General features: G+C 44.5%; 1 protein-coding gene across 1 annotated transcript; it reads left to right on the plus strand.

The window, feature by feature from the left end:
* Nucleotides 1-247: 247 nt before the first annotated feature.
* On the plus strand, nucleotides 248-23,917 carry LOC310953246 (thrombospondin-type laminin G domain and EAR repeat-containing protein-like; the record flags this gene model as incomplete). Its single annotated transcript, XM_083922208.1, has 15 exons — nucleotides 248-329; nucleotides 5,369-5,433; nucleotides 5,515-5,676; nucleotides 6,242-6,474; nucleotides 6,585-6,675; nucleotides 6,787-6,940; nucleotides 10,730-10,861; nucleotides 12,440-12,557; nucleotides 12,635-12,749; nucleotides 13,599-13,779; nucleotides 16,263-16,321; nucleotides 17,039-17,215; nucleotides 22,378-22,556; nucleotides 22,728-22,829; nucleotides 23,764-23,917. 15 exons carry the CDS (start codon nucleotides 248-250, stop codon nucleotides 23,915-23,917), a joined length of 2,004 nt encoding a protein of 667 aa, XP_083778334.1.
* Between the last annotated feature and the right edge of the window lie 371 nt (nucleotides 23,918-24,288).

The raw sequence follows: 24,288 nt of genomic DNA on the forward strand, positions 1-24,288 counted from the left end.
TGTTTCATTTGAAAGTTGTAAGTCAAACAAGACAATGATCATCAAATCCTCATGTTCTAACAAACCCAAACCTTTTTTAAAGTTATTTATACGTCATTATTATTATTTCCATTATTATATCAGAGGTATCAGTGTGATCGGATGCTGTCCTGGTGCACGTCGCCTGCCAGCTGGAAAATGTCGGTGAGTGACGCAGGTCAAGGAGCCGACCGGTGAGGTGAGGAATCGAACCCGCGTCGTTGGCGTGATGTTGGCGTGTCGCTCCCTGCTGCTCACATGGGTGCTGCTCGCCACCAGAGTCCGAAGCCAGAGCTGGAGACCCTGTACAGGTACGAAGGGAGAGAAGAGAAGTCCACCTTTGTTCTTCTTTCCAGGATTCACAGGATCGTGGATTTGTTAGTCCGTCGTCTGTCTTCCTCCACAGGTGGATTTCATTTACACAAAGACTGGAGACGGGGGAAACTCTTAGCCTCGCTCCATTAAAAGAGAAAAACCCTCCAGTTATGTCAAGTCTATCTGATTTACATGTTGTATCTTGTTAGCCTACAAGCTAGTCACCAATCCAGCCTGAGGTCAGTCGGGTTTCATTGACTGACGGGGGTCAAGCAAACTCTGAACTAAGAGGACCCAGAAGCTAACTGTCAACAACACCTACAAGCTAGCTCTAAGCTAACTGGACGTTGGTGCTAACTCATAATTAACCAGACTTTTAGGTTAACTTTTTAACAAGAACCAGAGGCTAACTCGAAGCTAACTGGACCCAGAAGCTAATTCTAAGCTAACTGGACGTTGGCGCTAACTCAGAATCAACCAGACTTTGAGGATAACTTTTTAACAAGATTCAGAAGCTAACTCGAAGCTAACTGGACTTTGAAGATAGCTCAGAATCAACCAGACTTTAAGGCAAATTTTTTAACAAGACCCAGAGGCTAACTCGAAGCTAACTGGACCCAGAAGCTAACTCTAGGCTAACTTCACTTAGAAGAAAACTCTTTGACAAAGACCCAGAAGCTACTGGACTTTCAAGCGAACTCAGAATTAACCAGGCATTGAGGATAACTTTTTAACAAGACCCAGAAGCTAACTTTAAGCTAACTGGACCTAGAAGCTAACTCTAAGCTAACTAGACTTCGAAGATAACTTGATTCATGGCTTTTTGATTTGATTCATGGAAGTTCTCACTATCCTGTCAGTCAGGTATCATGTTGTATGTTATTTACTGAACGAGTGAAAAAATTTAAAAAAGGAAGCATTGAAATTTGGCGACTCATGTTGCAGCTGGTTGCAGAACGCTAAAACGTCGACTCAGTGGAGTCCAACTTGACCAAAGTGACAAACTGCTTCTTTTGGGGTAACTGTGGCTCAGTGGATAAGTGGGTTGTCCTCCATTCGAGGGACCGGCGGTTCATCCCCAGCTCCCTCGGTCCACATGTCGATCAGACTGTCCTTGGGCGAGACACTGAACCCTTAATTGGTCCCCGTGCTGCGCATGGGTGTGTGAACGTAGTGGGTATGGTTAGATCAGAATAGGTGGTATAGTTGGTCCACTGCCATCTGTGTGAATGGGTGAATGTGACAAGTAGTGTAAAAGCGCTGTGGGTAGTGAGAAGACTAGAAAGGCGTGTTATAAGTACAAGTCCATTCTCTACCAGGATGTGGTGACTCCGACCCGGCCGCTGTGTTTCATGTGTTTCATGTGTTTCATGTGTTTCATGTGTTTTATGTGCAGCTTTGTGCTTCCTTTTCTGTGTCTTTGAAATGTGAGATCTGTTCCTATGCATGTCGTCCCCTCCCTCCATTCATCCTCCATTTATCTCCCATTTATCTCCCATTCATCTCCCATTCATCTCCCATTGATCCTGCTGCAGCAACAAAACACACAGACAGCCTCGGAGGAGCTTAAAGGGGAATTCCAGCTAAAAACATCGAGCTGCTGCCGTCAGTTAAGAGACAAAGATTTAAACTCCCTCTGCGTCTCTTCTTTCATCTCGTTTCTGTCACAGTTGATCTCAGTTTGTCCGTACCGTCTGTGCTTGAGGCTGAAGGATGTGTCCAGCACTGCGACAACACAGTAAAAATGTTTTTGAGATATTACGTAAGGATTGGGCTTCCTGGTGCTGCTATATTCAATGTTACAATTGCTGTTATGAAGAAGAAGAAGAAGAAGAAGAATTACTTTATTAATCCCACACGGGGAAATTGGATTTTTTCACTCTTATTATTATACATGTTACACACACAGACCCGAAATACACACATGCACAAACAGGGCCTATACATGCAATTAATGGAGAGATGTTAGAGCGAGGGGGCTGCCAGTGACCAGCGCCCCGAGCAGTTGGGGGTTCGGTGCCTTGCTCAACAGCACCTCGGAAGTGCCCAGGAGATGAACTGGCACCTCTCCAGCCACCAGTCCACGCTCCATACATGGTCCACACGGGGACTTGAACCAGCGACCCTACGGTTCCCAGCCAAGTCACCTATGGACTGAGCTACTTCCGCCCCTATCACAAGACTTAATGCACATTATAGCATAGGTTGTTGCCTACTGCACACGTACAATACAAATATACGTTCTCCGTATGTTTTTCTCTGTTACTCTGTATGGATAAAAAGTCTGTATAATTCTCTAAGTTACTTACATTACTCCGTATGTCACTCTGTACAGACATACATTCTCTGTAACTCTTTATGTATACAAGTCCGTATAACTCCCTAAATTATGCGTTACTCTGTATGTTACTCCGTATGTTACTCCGTACGTTGCATGCGTTACGCTGTACATTACACTGTACGTTACGCTGTACGTTACGCTGTACGTTACGCTGTACGTTACGCTGTACGACATACATACTCTGTAACTCTTGATGTATACAAGTCCTTATAACTCCCTAAATTGTGTGTTACTCCGTATGTTTCTCCGTTCGCTACTCCGTTCGCTACTCCGTTCGCTACTCCGTTCGCTACTCCGTTCGCTACTCCGTACGTTCCTCTGCATGTTACTCCGTATGTTCCATGCGTTACTCCGTACATTACTCCATACGTTACTCTTTATGTTACTCTGTAGGTTAAATGTATTACTCCGTATGTTACTCTGTATGTTACTCTGCATGTTACCCTGTTTCTTACTCTACGTACGTCTGTACGTTACTCTGTATGTTACTCTGTATGTTACTCTGTACGTTACTCTGTACGTTACTCTGTACAGACACACATTCTCCGTAACTCTTTATGTATACAAGTACGTTTACCTCCGTTCATTACCGTATGTTCCTCTGCCTGTTACTCCGTATGTTCCATGCGTTACTCTGTATGTTACTCTGTATGTCACTATGTATGTTACTCGGTAGGATAATTGCGTTACTCTGCATGTTACCCTGTTTCTTACTCTACATACGACCGTACGTTACTCCGTACGTTACTCCGTACGTTACTCCGTACGTTACTCCGTACGTTACTCCGTACATTACTCCGTACATTACATTCGTTACTCCATAACTTACACCCTCCCTTTGTATGTTACTTTGAACATGACTCTAAACCCTTTTCTGTAATTCCATTCATTACTCTGTTACTCTTTTTGTGACTTTGTATGTGACCTCATTCTTACCTTACTCTGTTCAGGATTTCAGGGCTGTACGTGTTTTGACATTGACAGGAATTAACACCAGCTTCTCACAAATACCTTCAAATGTTTATAATATTCAGTATAAAAACTGCTCGACGTAACGTTTAAAACATCACGTCCTCATTACAGGAACCTGAGCTGCCAGAAGCTGATAACTGTAATTCAACACACACCTTTGGTTTTATTTTTAGATCACCACTGAAGCCACAGGTAGAGGAATGAAACGTCCCCTGAGGTGTTAATGTGTTAAAAATAAACTGTTAATCTGTGAGTGATCTCTGATCTCTGATCTCAGAGCAGATAATTGATATCTCGCTGACCACGTGGCAGACACACTTATCAATCCCAGTAAGAGGAAAACATCCTTTTAGAAAGAGATCTGATAAAACCCGCTGTTGTGTAACATCAACTTCCAGGGGCTGGAAACTTGCAGAGAGATAATCCTTCACTGTCAACATCTAATCAACTTTACGTATTCACACGTTTTATATCCTTGCATGGTTTGACTGTAGGGATCGACCGATATGGATTTGCAAAGGCTGATGCCGATAGCGTTTTTATTATACGGACTGGCGATTTTCTTGAGCCGGTATTTGGAGCCGAATGAACATTTATTGAGCTTCTGAGCTGCCTGTGGACGCCGTCTGTGAATAATGATGGGGGAAATACGATCGCCGAACGCAGCAACCCGCATAAAACTGTTTGACTTTGAGTTAAAAAAGCATTTAGATTTAAAGTCTTACACAAATTTGAAAAGCAGTGACCCACCACTGTTTGAAAAATGACATCCTTACGTTGCTTCTAATACTTCTTCTAATCAAATGTACAGACGTTTTAAGGGGGAAGAGGGTTACGGTTTGTGTTGGATCAGGACCCAGGTACTCCAGGTAGGGAATGAGTCCTTACCCCAAGTGAAGGAGTTCAAGTACCTCGGTATCTTGTTCACGAGTGAGGGGACGATGGAGCGTGAGTTTGGCCGGAGAATCGGAGCAGCGGGGGCAGAGCTGCAGTCGCTCTACTGCACCGTTGTGACCAAAAGAGAGCTGAGGAAGGCAAAGCTCTGGATCTACCGCTCAGTCCTGGTTCCTACCCTCACCTGTGGTCATGAAAGCTGGGTCAGGACCCAAAGAACCAGGTCCAGGTCCAAGCGGCCGAAATGTGTTTCCTCAGGAGGGGGTCTGGAGTCTCCCTTAGAGAGAGGGGGAGAAGTTCAGCATCCGTGAGGAACTCGGAGTAGAGCCGCTGCTCCTTTGCGTTGAAAGGAGCCAGTTGAGGTGGTTCAGGATCATCTGGTAAGGATGAACCCTGGGCGCCTCCCTCGGGAGGTGTTCCAGGCACGTCCAGCTGGGAGGAGGCCTCGGGGAAGACCCAGGACCAGGTGGAGAGATTAGATCCCCACACTGGCCTGGGAACGCCTCAGGATCCCCCAGTTAGAGCTGGTTAATGTGGCCCGGGAAAGGGAAGTTTGGGGTCCCTGCTAAAGCTGCTGCCCCCGAGACCCGACCCCAGATAAGAGGCTGAAGATGAGATGAAACTACGCCCACATGCACACACACACACACACACACACACACACACACACACAGCACAGACAGGGACACAAAAGACACACACACAAGGAAACCTCAGGGCTGCCGTGGTGGACTCATGACAAAGAGTACAAAACCTCTTTGTTGTCTATGTTTAAAAAGCCAAAGTGTGTCCGCAGCAGTAAGAAGTGTGTGTGTGTTGTCTCCGTAGATCTGCTGCCTCTTGACCTGTTGACCCGAGCCCTGCCACGCCCGGGACAAGCCCCGCCCCCACAGGTAGGACATGATGAAAAACTGGGGGGGTTGAATGTATGATGAGATAAATGAGATAAAAACTGAAATGAAATGACCAATCAGGTGCAGATGGTTCAGTCCAAAGGGTCCAGAGGTCTCCGGTTGGCGGGCGCCATGGCAACAGCGCTGAGTTTCCCCGCCTCCCAAATCTTCAGCAACTGCGACTACTTCCCCGCTGAGTTCTCATTGGTCGCCACCATCAAGATACCGAGACTGAGGCAGAAGGTGAACTGGTAGAACTGAGAAGAACCGGGTCTAGTCTAGTCTGGTCCAGTCCGGTCTAGTTCAGTCTGGTCTGGTCTAGTTTGGTCTGGTTCAGTCTGATCTAGTCTAGTTTGGTCTGGTCCAGTCTGGTCTGATCAAGTTTGGTCTGGTTCAGTCTGGTCTGATCAAGTTTGGTCTGGTTCAGTCTGGTCTGGTCTGGTCTAGTCTAGTTGGTCTGGTCCAGTCTGGTCTGTTCTGGTCTAGTTGGTCTGGTCTTATCTGGTCCAGTCCGCTCTAGTCTAAACTGGTCCGGTCTGGTCTGGTCTGGTCTGGTGGGTCTGGTCTTATCTGGTCTGGTCTGCTCTAGGGTCTGGTCTGGTCTAGTTGGTCTGGTCTTATCTGGTCCAGTCCGCTCTAGTCTGGACTGGTCTGGTCTGGTCCAGTCTGGTCTTGTCCGGCCCGGTCTCATTTAGTCTGAGCTGGATCAGGCTGGTCTGGTCTAGTTCAGCCCTGTCCAGTCTGGCCCAGTCTGGTCTAGTCTAGTCCGGCCTAACCCGGTCTAACCTGTTTCTCCATCTGTTTCCAGAGGAATGAGTTCATCTTCTCTGTGGTGGAGGAGGCGTCTGATTCGCTGTTGCTAGGGTTACGTGTCTCAGAAAACAGCCTCCACTTCCTGGCCAAGCCCCCCGGCGCTGGTGGGCGGAGCCGGCTGAGCTTCAAGGATGTTGGACTGGACGATAACCGTTGGCACACCGTGGTGCTGGCCATCACGGGACCGTACGCCACGCTGACCATCGACTGTGGACTGCCTCTGGAGCTGTGAGTCACCGCAGACCACTTCAGACTGGTCCAGACTGGTCCGGTCTGGTTTGGACTGGAGCTTCATGTTTCACTGTTATAAGATCAGGACTCTCCTCCCTGTCTCCCAGTAAACAGGTCCAGTCCTTCCCCAGCGCTCTGAGCACCAGAGGGTCCAGGTTCTTCATCGGCAGCAGAAGGAGGTCGAGGGGCCGCTTCTCTGTGAGTCTGTGATCCGGATCAGGACTTCGGACGGACTGACTTTACCCGAGAGTAGCTAAAAACACGTTAACTTCCTTGTCTGTTTGTTTACGCGGTTCTGTCCGTGTTCAGGGTTTACTGCGTCAGCTGGTTCTGCTTCCCGGTTCAGATGCCACGCCCAGATTGTGTCCGACCTCGGAGCCCGGCCTGGCCGAGCTGTCCGTCCCCCAGGTCCTAAAGTCCACCCCTCTCCAGCCGGACCATCGTGGACCAGTTTACCCGTACGGTGAGGAGAGGAAGGGGTTGTTCTGTAGCTTCCCTGTAGAGTTTTTTTTATGAATTCAAATCCAAACATTCACATTTAGGTTGAAATAAGTATGTTTTTCTTTTTAAAGATGATTGTTTTGGCAGTTTTCAAGCCTTTTATTAGATCGGACGTGTCTGTTTATATCAACTGTTCATCGCGATGGGCCGTATGTTTGACACCCCTGGTCTAAAGGGACTTGCTTGGGAACTGTTGCAGGTTCAAGTCCCCATACGGTGGACTAGTAGCTCCAGAGGTGCCAGTTTACCTTCTGGGCCCTTTGGCAAAGCACCGAATTCCCAACTGCTCTGGGCACTTACTTACTTACTTACTTAAAAAACGTACTTTTCTTATCACTAATAGTAAATCACTAACCTTCGTCAACTCAGACGGAGCTGAAAACAAAATACCCACTGCATGGCCCTGTGTAGAGTAACCCCGATATAAAAAAACAGTGCATCGGTCTCACATGAGGGCACTTTGACCGCTCTTACCTTTCAGTGTTGGCGGTTCAGGTTGGTTGAGTTTATGTTACAGTCTGTGTGTGTGTGTGTGTGTGTGTGTGTGTGTGTGTGTGTGAGCTGTAAACTTCAGGTTGTGATGGTATCAGTGATCCAGTAACATGAGCTACAAAATGACTGACAGGATGGAAGAGCTGGACTCTGTGTGTGTGTGTGTGTGTGTGTGTGTGTGTGTGTGTGTGTGTGTGTGTGTGTGTGTGTGTGTGTGTGTGTGTGTGTGTGTGTGTGTGTGTGTGTGTGTGTGTGTGTGTGTGTGTGTGTGTGTGTGTGTGTGTGTGTGTGTGTGTGTGTGTGTGTGTGTGTGTGTGTGTGTGTGTGTGTGTGTGTGTGTGTGTGCGTGCGTGTGTGTGTCCAGCTGTTTGATTGACAGCCCGGGTCTGTCCTACTGTTTGATGTGTGTTTCCATGACAACAGTAATTGACAGGCACTGACATTTAGCTTCAAAACAACAACATGGACGGCCTACAGGTGTGTTCCTATTATTGTGTCCACCCCCCCTCTGTCTGAAGCAGCCGTCACGATCAGGACTTTTACTTTGGACGTTTCGATGCAGTCTGATAATTCAAAGGTTACGGACGGTCCTCAGTTTCATCTCTGGCTAGTACAGAAACAGATCTGTAGTTAGCCTAGCTTAGCACAAAGACACTAATCTTCCTGATGCTAACCTAGGCTACGTGTAAAAGTTACAAAATTTTTACAAAAACATAGTAAGCCGAATTTACCAGAACACCAAACTGTTTTATAACATGCACCAAGTTTTATTTTATAAGCCCTAATTTTACTGATTTCTCTCATTTCTATCATAGTTCATACTTTTCATTTGATTTGTTGTTTTATTTGTCGTTTAATTTGTTAGCTAGAGAGCTAACGCTAACTTTACATTAGCTTGCTTTCTAACAAGTAACGCTGGTTTATAGTAAAAGAACAGTCCAACTTATGAGCAGATATCTGGACATATTTAGCGTAGCGTAACACAAAGACTGTGCTAGCCAGGGTAGCCATAAAGCTACACACTGTGGGTAGCTAGTGAGTTAGCACTTAACCTTAACTCAAAGGTTCACTTATTTCCAAACTAGTTGCTTGCTTTCCTTGAGGCGCCCTGTAATGCCCCTCTCAAATAGGATTTCCGGGTCCAAGCCTTGTATTTCTCCAACGCGGCAGTACCGTTTTCCCCGTTCGTTGAGCAGATCTGAGTTTTTAAAAAACAATTGTCATTTTACCTCTTTCTTATCGATGAAAAAGAGTCTAACCAACCAAAGAGGTGATCGTAATTGTTCGCATGTTCAGGTGTTGTTGTCTGTCTTGTTTCAACAGAGCGTTTGGACCCGGAAATCTTATTTTGAAAGGGTGTTACGTCAGACTGAACGGACTGTTAGGCTGAATGGATTGGTGACTAGCTTGTTGCTAACAAAATGTTGCAACATGTAAGCTGTAGCTCCAGGCTAACACATGTTAGCAATAAATTCTGTATGCTAGTTGGAGATTGGGGAACCGTAATGCCGTTTGACATTTTACAGTAGGTGCTCTAAATTCCTGTTAGCTTGCCAGCTAATGTTAGCATAACTTCCCCCCATTGGTGATAACTGCATAACCCACCAGACTCTCACTGAGTTTAGTGTGGCTCAAACGTTTGTTATGGGCTTTTCATAGAGGAATGAAACTGATATCACTCTGAAACATCTGAAGAGAGACAACAAGAATTCCCTTAAACGTCTGTGGTTGAGATCAACGGCGAGCAGCCCGAGGCTCAGAGAGGCAATAAAGTTCAGCAGACTGAACTCTTTGTGACTCACATATAAACCTGAATCAGGGGAACCATCTGCTGGGTGCACTGCACACAGCAAAGGTAACTAACTCAGGTTCAAGGTATTCATACATATACGTACATACAGCTGCTGCTCATTGGAGCAATTAGCCAACACGGCTAACCCTTCATGTGCTAAGCTAACAGCTAACCCTAACCCATATTGGTCAGGGGGAGCCACGCCTCCTAATGCATGTACGTCTATGGCGGCAGCAGGTCTATCCACTATTACAAAATCATTGATTTTTCTACCAATTTTAAAGCAGTTTGGTTGGTAACAAATGCCAGATATGTTTTTATGGTACCAGATATGTGGTTAAATTAAAAATGCACGTTTTCATACCAAAATACCTCGTTTTGTGTAGATAGTGTAAGTTTCTTTAACCCTTAAAGTGTAATTCAGGTGTAAAATCATCCCGGGGTCTTTTTCATCGCTTACATTCATCAAATCAAGACAGTCGTGGACGGCCCGCTGACCGCAGTTATGCGCGGAGCGGTTGCACTCACACTGGTCAAACGCACTAGGCTTTAGCTGAAAAACCGGATTTGGCCAGGTGTGGAAGGACAGTGTGAGTGCGCCCATAGACGGCATGTTAGAATATGCCGTCTTTGAGAACAACACCAGGTTTCGAAGGCAAACCAGTAGCTTTAGCGTAATAAATCAATTTCTTGCTGTGGATCAACAAAAACACTTAAAAAGTCAGATAAATATAAATAAAATGTCCCAAATTCAAATGCCAGTGCCTGCGGTGGGAACATAGGACCCGGGGAACATAGGGATGACCCCAGAATCATCATGTTTTAAAGTTTTAAACAACTGTAACCCACAGATAGCTGTCTGTATCCATGGCTACACTGCAAACAGGAGTTGCTAATTGCTATTTGGGTATACTTGTAATGGCGCTAACAGAAGGTGCTAACCTCACAGTACTGACGATGACATCACGTCTGTCGGGCTCAGTGTTGTTTATCGTCCCGATGTTGAAGCGCACTTGTGTATCTTTCGGTTGAATCAGGGTTCGTCCCGTCTCCGGGGCGAGTGAGATCTCATTAGCCTCTGTCTGTCTGTCGTCTCCCTTCAGCAGACGACGACTGATGTGCAACGATAGGAGAGAGAGTCATCTCTGTTTCTGTCTGCTCGTAATGAAGACGTGCGGTTGAAGGAGTGGCGAAAAAAAACCTTCATTACCTTCACTTCATTAACACGGAGCTGTCAGTTTCACCTGCGTCTGTCAACCACACAGTCAGATACGGTTACCGTTTAAATCCAGACGCTGAAATGACAATAATCTAATGTTGTCACTGATTGTTCCTCGGGAAGAGGGACTTTCCATCTTAATGATGGATCACCGCACCTCCGAGCTGTCGGCGGTAGAATGAAAAACCCTGAGGTACCTGTTCTGTACTGAGGGGGACGCGGTGTTTGTTCTTGTGGTTGTGCTGCAGAGGCAGAGGCCCGAGTGACTCTGGGAAATCCTCCTCCGTGTTCGGGACCAGAGCAGGGTCAGCTGTGGTTCAACGCGCAGAGGAGAGGCCTGTTCATCTGTGACGGACTCACGTGGACGACTCTGCTGCAGAGTGAGTCTGCAGGGCTTTCACCCGTCCTCTGGATGTTTACAGTGCAGGCAGAAATGATGAGGAATCTGGGGTCTGGAAATATTCTTATTCGTACTTTATTTATTTATCAGTACGTCTGAAAAAATACAAGAAAAATATTAAAAAATATCCAAAAAAATTCTAAAAATGTTCGTCAGTTTGAAAATAAATAAATACATTTTAAAAAAAGTCTGATAAATATAGTAAAAAGTAAAATACCCCAAAATATGTCTGAAAAATATAAGTAAAATATCCAAAAAATGTCGCAAAATGTTTGTATGTTGTAAAAATAAATAAATACATTTAAAAAACTCTGATAAATATTAGTAAAATATCTAAAAAAAAATGTCAATCGTACAAAAAATGTCTGATGAAAATTTCTAAAATGTCAAAAAATATCTGAAGAAAATTACTAAACTGTAAAATAAAAAATAAAAAAGTCTGATGAATAAGATGCCCCAAAAGGTGTCTGAAAAAATAAATAAAATATCCAATAAATGTCTGAAGAATATTACTAAAGTGTGTAGAAAAGTCTGAAAAATCTAAATGTGGCTTTAAAAAAATATATATAAGTGAATTGTACAAAAACTGTCTGAAAAATAAATATTAATCCAACAACAAACGTCTGAAGAAAAGAAGTAAATTGTACAAAAAATGTCTGATAATATAAATATATATATATATCGAACAACAAATGTATGAAAAAAAACTGTAAATTCTCCAGAAAATGTCTGATAATATTACTAAAATGTGGTTAAAAAAATTGTCTGATAGTATTAGTTAATTCAACAACAAATGTCTGAAGAAAAGAAGTAAATTGTACAAAAAATGTCTAATAATATTACTTAAATATGGTAAAAATGTCTGATTATACTAAAATGTGGAAAAAAATGCATGAAAAAAATTGTAAATTTTCTTTAAAATGAATTTAAATTTAAATAAAAAAAATTCTGATAATTACAGTAAAAAGTAAAATGCACAAAATATGTCTGAAGAATATTAGATATTAGTAAAATAACTTTAAAAAAATTTCAATTGTACAAAAGATGTTTAATAAATATTTCTAAAATGTCAAAAAATGTCTGAAGAATATTAGTAAACTTTGTAGAAAAGTCTGAAAAATCTAAATGTGGATTTCTTTGGGAAAAAATATAAATTAATTGTACAAAAAATGTCTGATAATATTACTTAAATGTGGTAAAAAAGCTAAAAATATTAGTAGCTTGTACAAAAAATGCATGAAAAGTAAATATATATATTGAACAACAAATGTATGAAATAAAATAGTAAATTCTCCAGAAAATGTCTGATAAAATGTGGAAAAAATGTGGTAAAAATGTCTGAAAAATATAAATAAAATGTGTAAAATCTTCGTCCTTTTACGAGAAAAAGTATTATATAATGAAACCCTTTGCTGTTGTGGCTGTGACGAACCTGTCGGGGACACAAACAGACGGACTTTTACTCAAAAAGCACAAAACCTATAATAAAATCCTGCGTCACACCTTTAAACTTCCTAACCTTCACGTGTGTCTCTGCTGTCGCACGCGTCCTCTGCAGATCCGGAGCGTCTGGACTACGTGGAGGACTACCAGGACCTGTACACCAGCTCGGAGACCTTCGACGTCGAGGTCTTCTCCATCCCGTCCGAGGGCCTGTTCATGGCTGCAGCCAACAGGTACTGAGACAGACGTCAGAGGTCGTCCTGTGAGGACCCCAAGGACTAACCCGTGTCCTCTGCGTCTCGTCCTGCAGGGACTCGCGGCCCGGGTCGGGGATCTACAAGTGGAGAAACGGGTCGTTCCAGCTGCACCAGAACATCAGCACTCAGGAGGCTCGGGCCTGGAAACACTTCACCATCGACGACACGGTGAGGGAATGGTCCTTTATAACGGTGCGTTCAAGGTCTTAAAAGCGTGGGAGAAGTCCACCTCCACTCAAAAGCAGGGCGAGAGCGAGGCCAGGTGCAGAGAGCTGAGTCCCAGCTACAAAATATGAATCACTGCAGAGTAGTTTTTACGTATTTAGTGGGACTTTGATTTGAAGCGTCGTGTTTTCAAGGTTAGAAATCCGCTTAAATACAAATACACGTATCCTCCAGGGTTCCCTCGGAGGAAAGAGCGACTTCTAAAAGGTCGAAAGGCAAAGAGAAGGGTTTCTGTTTGAGGTCTCCTGGTCGCATTGTGTTGGTCGGGGTTGTACAGTATAGGTGGTGCACACACACACACACACACACACACACACACACACACACACACACACACACACACACATACACACACATACACACACGTTACCTTGAAGCTCTGCCAGACTCTTTCCACATACACCATGTACCATACTGTTTTTCTTTTTCACTCTATTATTATTATTCAGGTTACACACACACACACACACACACACACACACACACACACACACACACACACACACACACACACACACACACGCACAAACAGGACCTATATACATGCAATTAATGGAGAGATGTCACCTCTGCAGTGCCTAGGAGATGAACTGGCACCTCTCCAGCCACCAGTCCACGCTACATTCATGGTCCACACAGGAACTCGAACCGGGGACCCTCCGGTTCCCAGCCGAGTCGGCGACCCTCCGGTTCCCAGCCGAGTCACCTACGGACTGAGTTCCGCGTCTGCCGCCCCGTCTCATGAGAACTGAGACGCTTCAGCAGATGAATCCCTGTGCTGTGTCTCTTCAGATCTTCCTGGTGGTGGCGAACTCCAGGGAGGCGGAGCCTGAGCTGTCAGTCATCTACCGGTGGAATCAGCGGCGGCGGCGTTTCCTCCGGCACCAAACTCTGGAGACTCACTCTGCGATGGACTGGGAGGCCTTCCACATCCACAACCACAGCTTCCTGGTGGTGGCCAATCACAGACGAGGTGAAAAATGGATTTAAACACAAATATTTAGTAGACGGCGCCATTAGTGACTTATTCTTACCGTTAGCCACATGGCTAGCGCGAGCAGCCTGGCTACTGTCCAAAACCGGGGGCTACATTTTCTTTTTTGCACACGTCAATATATTTTTTTGGACAGTTTTTTTTTCTCGTGTACTTTCACACAGAGCGCAAATATTACACAACGAAATAATAATATTTTTAATCTGTTTTTTCTGATCAAGGTCGATTTTTCGAGGCTTTTGCACCACAAATGAATACATCAGCCAATCACATTGCTCCTTAACTTAAAAAATATAAATAAATATATATTAATTCAACAACAAATGTCTGATAAATGTGACTAAACTGTACAAAAATGTCTGAAAATTAGAAATAAATGACACAAACAAAGAACAAATGTCAGAAAAAATAAGTCAATTGTGCAAAAAAAGTCTTATTATTTTACTTAAATGCACAAAATTAAATTTGAAAGAATACAAAAATAGTTTGAGTAAAGTATGACAAAATAAATATCGGAAAAATATGTTTACATCCAATCATTAACAGTAATGTCTGGATGTTAACCTTATTAAAGTCAGTCAAATTTAATACAAATAAATACATCAACCAATCGTCGCCCCCCCCCCCCCTACACACACACACACACACACACACACACACACATTACATCTGAACTCGGACTCGAACTGCTATTTGCACTTCACTGCACTACCTCACTTTAATGAACAATACCGCTCTACCTCAATTCAACAAATGTCATTGCACTGTTACTGTCTATTTATTATTATTATCTTATTCACTTTACAATCCACTGCCACTTTACATTTTTTACTCTTTGTAGATTTTTATTTTTTTTATTATGTTGTATATATATATGCCGATTGCACTGGGTCTGAGAGGACTGTAATTTCATTTTTTGCATTTTGTATGTCATGCATATTGCAATTTTTGACAATAAAACTGACTTGACTTGACTTGAACCAATCAAATTGCTCCTTAACTTAAAAATAAAAATAAAAGAATGATAAGATATAAGTTTATTGTGAGTAAAATGTAAGTAAAATATGAAAAAAAGTCTGATAAATATCAGAAAAATATATGTTAACATCCAATCATTAACACTAATGACTGCATTTTAAAATAAATAAAGTCAGTCAAATTTAATACAAATAAATACATAAAATAAGTCACATTGCTCCTTAACTTATGAGGATTATAACAACACAGATGTCCGCTACGAGACCTCGTACATCCGCGGATAAGACGGGAAACTATTTTATCTCTTCCACCTCGACGAAGGCAGCGTAGATAGTCCACTTCTTCAGTTCTTACCTTTCACAATAAAAGCTCTAGACTCACGCTACATAAATAACTGTTAATCAGATGGAAGTAAAGGGAGCACGGAGACTGCTCTAGTTATGGTCTTGGTCTCATTTTTTGTGTTGATTTGTAAATATACACGTGAGCGTACAAAAATGACCTGTGGCGTCCCCCAAGGCTCTATTCTCGGGCCTCTTCTGTTCGATATCGGCACGCTCGCACTGTCGCAGATTGTAAAAAACAAAGAAATATGCTACCTTATGCAGATGACATTCGTATTTATGTAACATATCACCAGGTGAGCACTGCGGAAGAGCACTCTACAAATCTTCATCCAGCTAAACGAACATAAAACAATCATCTTTAGCCGATGAAGAAGCTGTAAAAGAAGCTCCTGATTAGCTCATAATGGGTCTTCAATAAAAACGGTTCATTAAATGTTTAATTTCCGTCCTGACTCGTTAAGGAGGTGATGGTTTTCACCTGACTTCAGAGAGTTCAGTGCTCATTTCCCCTCGTCTGTCCGTCTGTTTGTGTTGTGTTTGATTGAACCATTAACATCAAACACACTTCCGCCATTCATGTGGTCTGTGTGTGTGTGTGCGTGCGTGTGTGTGTGTGAGTGTGTGTGTGTGTGTGTGTGTGTGTGTGTCCTGTGAAGATAAAACACACTCAATGATCAGAGCTGAAAAGAAGGAAATTGTTTATTATCTGACCGTTTGAAAGAAGAAAGAAAGAAAGTAAGTCAGTCCACGCAGGTGTACTGTGGTTAGATCAAGCACACACACACACACACACACACACACACACACACACACACACACACACACACACACACACACACACACACACACACACATTTAAAGCACCAACAGGACTTTATGACACCCCCTAGCCTTCAGAATAAAAGCAGAAAGTTAAAACTAAAACTAAAACAGTACTTCCAGAAAAAATCTCATGGCGTAACTTTTTATTCTTTATTATTTATTCTTTATTTAACTTAAGAATAAAAGACGAAAAACCTATTTTATCTTCTTCCTTTGTCTCTTTCACTCCTATAGAAAGTTTTCTTAACGAGACATTTTACCGATTTTAATCTACTTCTGTGTCATCAATGTTCAAAAGTGTCTCTCTGTCCTCAGCCCGAGACTCCAACCACGACATCCACAGTGTGATCTACAGGTGGAACCCGGACACAAAGGTAACGCCGTCCTTACAATCACGCTGAAAACACGGCGTCCTCACAACCACGCTGAAAACACGCTGAAAACACGCTGAAAACACGCCGTCCTCACAAACACACAGAAAACACGCCGTCCTCACAAACACACTGAAAACACGCTGAAAACACGCCGTCCTTACAACCACGCTGAAAACACGCCGTCCTCACAAACACACTGAAAACACGCCGTCCTCACAAACACGCTGAAAACATGCTGAAAACACGCCGTCCTCACAAACACACAGAAAACACGCCGTCCTCACAAACACACTGAAAACACGCTGAAAACACGCCGTCCTTACAACCACGCTGAAAACACGCCGTCCTCACAAACACACTGAAAACACGCCGTCCTCACAAACACGCTGAAAACATGCTGAAAACACGCCGTTCTCACAAACACGCTGAAAACATGCTGAAAACACGCCGTCCTCATAAACACGCTGAAAACACGCCGTCCTCACAAATGTACTGAAAACACGCCATCTTCACATACACACTGAAAACTAGACGTCCTCACAAACACACTGAAAACACGCCGTCCTCACAAACACACTAAAAACATGCCGTCCTCACAAACACACTGAAAACACGCCGTCCTCACAAACACACTAAAAACACGCCGTCCTCACAAACACACTAAAAACATGCCGTCCTCACAAACACACTAAAAACACGCCTTCTTCGTCCCTCTAGCTGTTCGAGGTGAACCAGACTCTGCCCACGTCCGGAGCGTATGACTGGGAGTTCTTCTCCGTCGGACCGTACCACTTCCTGGTGGTCGCCAACACCTTCAACGGCCAAACCACCACCATCAGCTCAACCATCTACGTCTGGGTGGACGGGTGCTTCCAGACCTTCCAGAGCATCCCGGTCAGTGTCTGTAGTCTTTGTCTCTCTTCAGTGGCGCCCTGTGGCTTTGCCAAACCAACCCATTGAAATAAATAACTTGGTTTTTTTGCACGGTGGACGATCTTTCAAAGGGAACACCTCATATCTTGGAGTTCAAGGCTACGGCCCATCGCCTTTCCCTTTCAGGTGGCTAATCATGAGTTTCATGGTATGCTAACCGTGGATAAATCCCCCAATGTTTGAGTGTTGCGTGGGCCGATTCATTTGCTTTCATGGCCAACGATGCAACTTACCTGTATGCTTAACATGTGGTGACAAAATAGCAAACAACAAAAATGTAAAAACAGGTATAATAGGAATAAAATGTCAACAGTTTTCATTATTGTCGTTCTATAATGTCATCAATGCAACAAACTACCGTTAGCGTGTTAGCACAGACCTTTTTAAAGTTAACATAAACATTCTAAATGTGTCCAAGTGTACTTCCTGTTGAATTACATCAGGTGACAGGAAGTTAACGAGGACATAGGATGTCGCCTAGCAATGGAATTCCATTAAAAAAGGTGTGAAGACGCATCTGGTGAGCCGTTTGTGTGTTTCGGCATCTAGCGGCGCCGCCATTACTGCAGTTTTTTTCCCAAAATGGAAGTTTCCCCGTAGAGAATTGTGCGGGTTCTTCCAGACTTCCTCGACGTCGTTGTCAAAATTGATGCTGCATCAAACGCACAGGTAAAAGTAGAAAAGGTTCACTTCTAATGACAGCTCCCATTCAAGTGCGCGCACACTGGAGGGAGACGCCACTGCAGTGATGGAGGCTTATTCACTTCCAGTACCTCGCCGGATTCGTCTGTATATCATATAAATATACATAGAACTTTATGAGCTGTGACAACAAATGTGTTATGCGGCTGCAGGTACATTTTATTTGGTGGAAGAAAATGTCTCTTCTGACATTAAAGACTGCAGACCCCAGTCGCTCTATCGCACCGTTGTGACGAAGAAGAGACCTGAGGAAGGCAAAGGTCTCGCTCTACCGGTCAATCTTTGTTCCTACCCTCACCTGTGGTCATGAAAGCTGGGTCAGGACCCAAAGAACCAGGTCCAGGTCCAAGCGTGTGAAATGTGTTTCCTCAGGAGGGGGGCTGGAGTCTCCCTTAGAGAGAGGGGGAGAAGTTCAGCATCCGTGAGGAACTCGGAGTAGAGCCGCTGCTCCTTTGCGTTGAAAGGAGCCAGTTGAGGTGGTTCAGGATCATCTGGTAAGGATGAACCCTGGGCGCCTCCCTAGGGAGGTGTTCCAGGCACGTCCAGCTGGGAGGAGGCCTCGGGGAAGACCCAGGACCAGGTGGAGAGATTAGATCTCCACACTGGCCTGGGAACGCCTCAGGATCCCCCAGTTAGAGCTGGTTAATGTGGCCCGGGAAAGGGAAGTTTGGGGTCCCCTGCTAAAGCTGCTGCCCCTGAGACCCGACCCCGGATAAGAGGCTGAAGATGAGATGAGATGAGACCCCTGACATAGATAAATCATGCTTATTCAGTCATTTCTGAAACACAGCTGTACGACAGCAGAGAGCAGACAGACGTGATGAAGAGGATCATCACGGTAATCACAGTGAATCAGACGCTAACAGCCGCTGACTCACGGCTCAGTGTGGTATTTTAGTCTTAATGCTGATTGAAGATGTCTGTCTGGATTAAAGGGACGTTCGGCGTCTTTTGCAGCTCTTTTCTGTCAGTGGTGAGAGCGTCTCTGTCTCACTGAGTTAACTGTCGCCAGTGCAACTTTGTCATCAAGCCCGGTGTTTCCAGCCCGTCTGCGACTCCTCATCTGATTCAACACTACAGGCCCAAAGACTTCCATCTCTCCACGTTCTGCAGAAAGTTTATTACATCCTGCATCTTATTTCCTTTGTTCTTTCCATCATTTATGTCTAGTTTGGACTCGGACTTGTCTCTGTCTTGTGGGGGGGGTTTGCAACTGGGTTTGTTTCAAAGGTGTTGTAGGGTGCACTCCCACTGTGCGTCCGTGCCGTGCCCTTCTATTGTCCTTATCAGCAGATCGTGACTTTGTTAAGTCTGTGTGAGAAAGGTCCGGGCTGCTATTGTTCGTTTTTGAGGGTGTAGCGCCCTCAACATGACATAGTTTGAGCAAAATCACGTGAGAGAGTCGAAGGAGAGGCGAAGATACTGCCTGAAGTTTAGCGTCGAACCTCTCCCTCCTCCTTTTGTTCATAATAACTCAGTGAAATGTGAACACGCGGACATGAAATCCATGTTGATATCATTCGGTGTGACTTACACTTCCCCAGGATATCATTATGTCTCATGTCCATCCAGATTAAACCTCCGTAAATCTCTTGTTTTTAAGTTCTCTTTAGTATCAAAGTAATGCAGTGACTGTTCAAGAAAAGTGCTACATGTATAAATCAAGTTTATCATTATTAGTTTCCATGAAGACGACACAGCTCTTGAGCTTCTTCCACAGGCTGAAGGTGTGAAACATCTCAGGATTTAACTCTTAAGGGCGCCCTCCCACTGTGCCTCCGTCCCGTGCCCCGTGCTTTAGGGTCCTTGTCCCCCCCTCCAGGCCCGTTTGTACTCACACTACCTGGGCCTCGGCGAATGCTTCTTGCTGCCTATACGTCATCACGCCGTAACACGTCACACGCATTGATGACGTCATGGCGATGCGTGGCTTTGTTTCCAGATCTTTCCGTAGACCTCGGAGTTTTTGTGCGTCTTGTCGACTGTTTTTGAATCTTTTCATCGACCAAATCTGCAGTAAACACTCCACCTCCGCATCACACCAACGTGAACCTTTCACCGCCATTGTTTGAAATGTCCGCGCATGGTCCCTCCTTCTTTCTTCTATGTTTTTCTGAATCTGTCTCATTGTCATAAGTATTTTGACACTTTCTCTTAGGTGACTTTTCCCTGTCTTGTGTGCATTTTGACTCGTTTCAGCCTTAACTTTAGTGTCTTTGACTCCAGACCCGGTCTATTCCTCACAGTCTGATGGAGTTCAGGAGATCAGTAGATGATGAAAAAACGTCTTTATTTGCAGCTGCAACCTCCTTATTATTAAAATAAGACTGTATATGAAAGAGCTGACCCGCTGCCTCTGAGCTGCGTGTTCTCTGCTCCTTCACTGCCTCCTGTAATAACTCTGAAGGCAGGACGTCCTGCAGTTCAAAGGTCAAACCGTAATAAAACTGTAAATGTGACGACAGATGTTCACATGAAAGCACTTCTTTAAAAATCACTTTCACATTTATGAAAATGTCTTTTTGCTCAGTTAGTTCATGACGCTCTGATTAAAAAGGAAACGAAACCCTCCAATTAAAACACAGGAAACCAGAGGAGTGTAATTAATTGTGCGTCTGTGTGTGTGTGTGTGTGTGTGTGAGGGGGTTTCCAGCAGCAGACTGTTCGGGCTCGTCCATCAGGGCGGATCATCTCACTTTATTGGATTTTAAAACCACACAAAAACATGTTAAAGCTTCATGAAACCACCTGAACCTTTAATTCAACTTCTGAGAGAAGCAGTCACAGCCAGAACACATTAAACTCTGTGTTTACGCTCCGTGTAATAGATCTACAAATAGATCTCAGTTCACAGGCTGGTGCCAGGAATAACACACTGCTGGTGTCCTCTAGAGGCTGCAGGAGGCATTGCACCCAGAACCCAAAAGTCCCAGAGAATCTAGAGATATTTAAAAAAGTACTCCAGTTACGTCCGTTCCTGCCACCGACCCGTGGATGGATTCTCCTGCACCAAATGAATAACTGCAGTGCATTGTGGGTGATATACACCCCTGGAGTGACCGTCATCCCTCCGAGGGTCGATCTCACCAAGTTACCTCTTTCAGTTCCTGAGTTAAAACAATGATTGATCATGTGAGCCACTAATGAACGCACTTGTTGCCTCTTTGCTGAGTTTTCACATCTGTGTGTCTGTGGTGACGTTCCTGCTCTAAATGGAAAAACGCCGCCATATTGGTGACGCTGCTGACAGCCCCTGGACCAAGGTTATGCTGCGTTCACTTGTAATCTGAAATCTGGAACGTCCAACTTGTGAGTCAGGCTTGTAGTAAGGACAGAAGGTAATTGGAACAGCAGTTGCTTTATTTATGCAGATTGTTCTTCTTTAGTGGTGATTAATCGCAGAATTTTACGTCTGTTCCTGCCACTGACCCGTGGAGGGATTCTCCTCCACCCAATGAATAACTGCAGTGCATTGTGGGTGATATCCACCTCTGGAGTGACCATCGTTGTTCACTGATCACTCAGCGTTCCGAGGGTCGATCTCACCAAGTTACCTTCAGTTTTTCAGACTATTGGAACGACCTTTAAGATGGCGGCGGGGAAGTGAAGGAGGACGAGTACAACTACTATTTAAACGCAGAAACAGTGACAAGATGGAGGCTCGCCTGCAGTTACATCTTTCTCCCGCTAGAAACAATGTATTTCGATTCTTATGGCGACTAATCATCCATCCACCCATCTTCAGCCTCTTGTCCCTGTCGGGGTCGTGGGGGGCTGGAGCCGATCCCATCTGACATTAGGCGTGAGGCGGGGTCCACCCTGGACAGGACGCCAGTCTATCACAGGGCACATAGAGACGAACAGAGACAGATGTATATTTAAATCAAATTTCTCCCAGGAAGTGTCCAAAAGTGGAAGGAGAAAAGAAGGGAACTGCAGAGTAACCAGGATTTTAGAAATACTGGGATCATGAACCCAAAGTCCTCCAGAAAAGCCAGTATGAAGTCAGTCAAACATGAATCATTCTCCTCTAGGAAACAGGACCTTTATACATGCAATTAATGGAGAGATGTCAGAGCGAGGGGGCTGCCAATGGCTCAGCGCCCCGAGCAGTTTGGGGGTTCGGAGCCTTGCTCAACAGCTCGGCAGTGCCCAGGAGATGAACTGGCACCTCTCCAGCCACCAGTCCACGCTCCATTCATGTTCACACAGGTTCTCGACCTGGCGACCCTCTGGTTCCCAGCCGAGTCACCTTCTTGACATCAGTCCCGACTTGATCTTTATTCTGTCTTAACCCGATCTTTTGGACTCCATCTTATTTATTTATATTTTAATGTAAAACACCCGGGTCATGTGACCTGTTACATCGTGGCATTTGCATTTATTGCCTTCACCATCTTCGTTTGTTCCTCTTCCTGCAGACGGTGGGAGCGACCGACTGGGAGACGTTTCAGATCGACGGCAGATACTTTCTCGCCGTCGCCAACAGTCAGAAGGTTACGGGTCACGGGCCGAGTCTCTACAGCATTAACTCCACCGTGTATGAGCTCAACACGTTTGCACAGACCTTCATACGCTTCCAGGACATCCTCACGCACAGGTGAGTCTCCAGGTGGAGTCTCTGAGAACAACAGGGCTTTACAGGAAGTGATACATTTCAAGAGAGGGTCGAGAACAGGGAGCAAACGGCACAAAACAGTGGAACTGCCCTTTAAAAGAGACTGTGGTGATATGTTGTTGTTGTTGTTGTTGTTGTTGCTGTTGTCTTCAGTGCTGTGGACTGGGAGTTCTTCACCATCGGAGAGGAGAAATTCTTGGTTGTGGCAAACTCTCATGACGGCAGCTCCTACTCTCTGAACAGTGTCGTCTACAGGTCTGACTTCCTGTCTGTTGGTTTGTGTTGTTGTTGTTGGTTTGTTGGTTTGTGTTGGTGTCTGTTGGTTTGTGTTGTTGTCTGTTGGTTTGCGTTGTTGTCTGTGTTTGTCTGTTGGTTTGTGTTGTTTTCTGTTGGTTTGTGTTGTTGTCGGTTGGTTTGTGTTTTTGTCTGTTGGATTGTGTTGTTGTCTTGTTGTTTGTTGTTTGTTGCTGTCTGTTGGTTTGTGTTGTTGTCTGTTGCTTTGTGTTGTTGTCTGTTGCTTTGTGTTGTTGTCTGTTGGTTTGTGTTTTTGCCTGTTGGTTTGTGTTGTTGTCTGTTGCTTTGTGTTGTTGTCTGTTGCTTTGTGTTGTTGTCTGTTGCTTTGTGTTGTTGTCAGTTGTTTTTTGTTGTTTTCTGTTGGTGTGTTGTTGGTTTGTATTGTTGTCTGTTGGTTTGTTGTTGGTTTGTTGTTGTCTGTTGTTTTTTGTTGGTATTTGTTGGTTTGTTGTATGTTGTTGTCTGTTGGTTTGTGTTGTTGTCTGTTGGTTTGTGTTGTTGTCTGTTGGTTTGTATTGTTGTCGGTTGGTTTGTTGTTGTATGTTGTTGTCTGTTGGTTTGTGTTGTTGTCTGTTGGTTTGTGTTATTGTCTGTTGGTTTGTTGTTGGTTTGTGTTGTTGTCTGTTGGTTGTCTGTTGTTGTCTGTTGGTTGTGTTGTTGTCTGTTTGTTTGTGTTGTAGACTGTTGGTTTGTGTTGTTGTCTGTTGGTTTGTGTTGTTTTCTGTTGGTGTGTTGTTGGTTTGTATTGTTGTCTGTTGGTTTGTAGTTGGTTTGTTGTTGTCTGTTGTTTTTTTGTTGGTATTTGTTGGTTTGTTGTATGTTGTTGTCTGTTGTTGTCTGTTGGTGCAGACTTTGATATTGTCTGGTCACATCTCTGTATGTTGTGTGTTTTCAGGTGGCAGGGCTACGAGGGCTTTGTTCCGGTCCACAGTCTGCCCACGCTCGGCTGCAGAGACTGGGAACACTTCAGCACCAGTGAAGGCTCCTTCCTCGTCTACTCCAGCGCCACCTCCAGGCTGAGCAAGGTCTTCAAACTCAGGACCTACTGACCTCCACCCTGCAGCTCCTCACGCTCGACTGCGCCCAGACTTCAGCCTCTTCCAGAAACTTCAGAAAGTTCTCGGCCGTCATCACTTCCAGCCTCAGCGAGGTCCTCTAACCCACAAACCACCTATAATCCCCTGACACCACACGAGTCAGTGCGTTTACATGCACACCAGTAACCCCGAAATGGTCTTTACCTAGTTAAAGGAATATTCAGATTATTGAGGTTCACCCGTATCCATGAGCGGGCGAGAATGGGGGAAATGACGGGAGCTACGTGACCTCCGGTACAGTAGGTGGCGCTCCGCCTGGTCAGAATACGCTTTTTGCTTCCTTTGTCAAAATCACAACAACTTGCCGGGGGAAACGCCCGACT

This window comes from Echiichthys vipera (assembly GCF_963691815.1).
Source record: "Echiichthys vipera genome assembly, chromosome: 10".
NCBI lineage: Eukaryota > Metazoa > Chordata > Actinopteri > Perciformes > Trachinidae > Echiichthys > Echiichthys vipera.